We start from the raw sequence: 3,279 nt of genomic DNA on the forward strand, positions 1-3,279 counted from the left end.
CAGGCTGATGCTATTACTGAGGAGATCCAACAGAACTCAGTCACACATGGACTGGAATTCGAAAGACATTGTCTTAGTCAGGTGGAGAAGAAATTCACCCTGGAAAAAGAGACCTGTGTTGTGATCGTCACTTCCACAACCGGGGATGGAGAACCGCCTGACACGGCTTTAAAATTTTTCAGAAGATTGAAAAAGAAAACTCTTCCAAGTGATTACTTATCACATCTCAATTATGCTCTTCTGGGGCTGGGTGATTCTAATTATACAATTTTTGCAATGCTGGCAAGACCCTGGACAAGAGATTAGAGGAACTGGGGGCTCAGCGGTTCTATCCCTGTGGCTGGGCTGATGATGCAGTGGGGTTAGAACAAGCAGTAGAGCCATGGATTGAGGGACTCTTTCCAGCACTCAAACAGTTTTTATCCCTTGATTCACTGAACAAATCTGGTCCCTGCAGCTATGAAACAAGTTGTGATAGTATTCATTGTACAGTCAAGCTTGCAGAAAATACAGAGGGTGTAGTTCAAAGTGAGAAAACTGAAGTGACTAATGTTACAGCAAACGGTCATTCATCAACAAATGGAGATCCTCCAAATGATAGTGTTGATTCTAAAGAGAAACAAGAAGTTTCTAATGGACATAATGTATCTACATCAGAATTAGATGTAAAATCTGTAATTAATGGGACAGAATCATTGGAAAGAAAGCTTGAAGACGTGTTACTAGAAGATACCCCAGAAGCATCTCTCAGGAAATCAGTTCAACCACTATGTGATAGTGCTGTAACAGTTCCACTGCTTTCACCTGCATATCTCATCATTAAATATGATCCAACAGAAAGTGTTGTAGACCAGTCTCCTTCTCCACTAAATACTTCTACTGCATCAAACATTTCCAATGCCACAATTATCAGTGCAGATATTTTAACTTCACAGGATGCAATAAAGAAAACTTTGAAATTGGGACTAAAACTTGACAGTGATTTTTCGTACCAACCAGGGGATTCTGTGTCTGTTTATTGCCAGAATGAAGAAAAAGAGGTGGAAATGTTACTTAAGAGGCTGAATGTTCTAGACAAAGCTGATTGTGTTTGTCAGATTGAGCTGATGAAAGACACCAAAAAGGCAAAAGCAGTGATTCCACTCCATCTCCCCACAGTCTCAACACTCAAAAACTTATTCACTTTCCATATAGATATAAGGGAACCTCCAAAAAAGTCTGTGATAAGACAGCTTGTGGAAGAGACGACAAACCCCAAAGAGAAGCGAAGACTTCAAGAACTTTGTAGTAAACAGGGTATGGCTGATTACACCAAGTTTATCCGGAATCCTGAGATCAGTATACTTGATCTCCTCCACGCATTTCCTTCCTGTCAGCCTCCTGTGGAGAGGTTAATAGAGTCACTTCCAAAGCTACAACCACGACCATACTCTGCCTGCAGCTCCCCACTGAAAATACCGGGACAGCTAGATATTGTCTTCAATGTGGTCAATATTCCAGAAGGAGATGGTAGGAGCTTTTCAAGGCAGGGAATATGCACGGGTATGTTAGATAAGAGGACATTAGATATTCAAAATATAGGATATCAGGAATCAGAAGGGACTAATGGAAAAGGCCTACAGTTGCAAATTTCTGCAAGGTCTAATCAGTTTTTCCGCTTGCCTGTTGATGTATCTGTACCTATTATTTTGGTTGGGCCTGGTACAGGGGTAGCCCCCTTTGTGGGATTCCTACAACACAGAGAAATGCAGATGAGCCATCCTGAAACTGAGGACCAAGTGTTTGGAGAAACATTTCTGTTCTTTGGCTGCAGGAACCAATCTCAGGATTTCTTATTCAGGGAAGAACTTATGAGACTACAGGAGGCTCGTGTTTTAGACGAACTGTTTGTCTCATTTTCCCGCGTTAGTTCTACAGAAGAGCCTAAGTATGTGCAGGATAACATTCTTAAGCATGCTGATCAAATGCTTGATTTGATAGAGAACAGGAATGCAGTGATTTATGTTTGTGGTGATGCAAAGAATATGGCCAAAGATGTGAATCAAGCTTTTATGACAATTCTGCAAGAGAAGAGAGGCCTAAGTGACAGTGAAGCCAGAGGTCATGTGACCAAACTGAGGCTTGGAAAACGGTACCTGGAGGATGTGTGGACATAGACACAAATTATCAGATTTCATTGTTAGATACATCTTTACTTAACTTTGATCACTTTTTAAATGGTTCCTCAGGCTGAATTGTTAGTGTTTTTTTCAGTAGTTTGTATATTTGACAAGATGTTATGATACAAGTGATTATTATGTTTGAATTTGGATGATTTTACTCTTGTTTTGAATTGGATTTTGTATAGGTTATCTTCAGTTAATGCCAGATAGCAGTATTATTAACTACATTTTTAGCTCACCTGAGCCAAAGGCTCAAGTGAGCTTTTCTGATCACAATTTGTCCGTTGTCTGTCGTCGTCGTCGTTGTTGTCGTTGTCTTCGTCGTCGTTGTAAACTTTTCACATTTTCGACTTCTTCTCAAGAACCGCTGGGCCGATTTCAACCAAACTTGCCACAAAGCATCCTTGGGTGAAGGGGATTCAAGTTTGTTCAAATGAGGGGCCAGGCCCTCATTCAAGGGGAGATAATTGGGAATTAATGAAAATTTGATGGTATGTTTTAAAAATCTTCTTCTCAAGAACCACTGAGCCAGGAAAGATGAAACTTATGGGGAAACATCCTCAGGTAGTGTAGATTCAAGTTTGTTCAAATCATGACCCCCGGGGGTAGGGCGGGGCCACAATGGCCGACCAAAGTTTTACATAGAAATATATAGGAAAATTCTTTAAAAATCTTCTTCTCAAGAATCACACAGCCATTATTGATCATATTTATATGCAAGCATCCTCAGATAGTGTAGATTCAAGTTTGTTCAAATCATGACCCCCGGGGGTAGGGCGGGGCCACAATGGCTTACCAAAGTTTTACATAGAAATATATAGGAAATTTCTTTAAAAATCTTCTTCTCAAGAATAACAAAGCCATAATTGGTCATATTTATATGAAAGCATCCTCAGGTAGTGTAGATTCAAGTTTGTTCAAATCATGACCCCCGGGGGTAGGGCGGGGCCACAATGGCCGACCAAAGTTTTACATAGAAATATATAGGAAATTTCTTTAAAAATCTTCTTCTCAAGAATAACAAAGCCATAATTAATCACATTTATATGGAAGCATCCTCAGGTAGTGTAGATTCAAGTTTTTTTCAAATCATGACCCCCGGGGGTAGGGCGGGGCC

The 3,279-nt window shown here is 40.3% G+C and overlaps 1 protein-coding gene across 1 annotated transcript; it reads left to right on the plus strand.

The window, feature by feature from the left end:
* The first annotated feature begins 351 nt into the window (after nucleotides 1–351).
* Nucleotides 352–2,156, plus strand: LOC134272065 (methionine synthase reductase-like). Its single transcript, XM_062754300.1, has 2 exons — nucleotides 352–361; nucleotides 493–2,156. Exons 1-2 carry the CDS (start codon nucleotides 352–354, stop codon nucleotides 2,154–2,156), a joined length of 1,674 nt encoding a protein of 557 aa, XP_062610284.1.
* Nucleotides 2,157–3,279: the final 1,123 nt, after the last annotated feature.

This window comes from Saccostrea cucullata, unplaced genomic scaffold, assembly GCF_032062105.1.
Source record: "Saccostrea cucullata isolate Sc308-1 unplaced genomic scaffold, CSIRO_AGI_Scuc_v1 ctg8449, whole genome shotgun sequence".
Taxonomy (NCBI): Eukaryota; Metazoa; Mollusca; class Bivalvia; order Ostreida; family Ostreidae; genus Saccostrea; species Saccostrea cuccullata.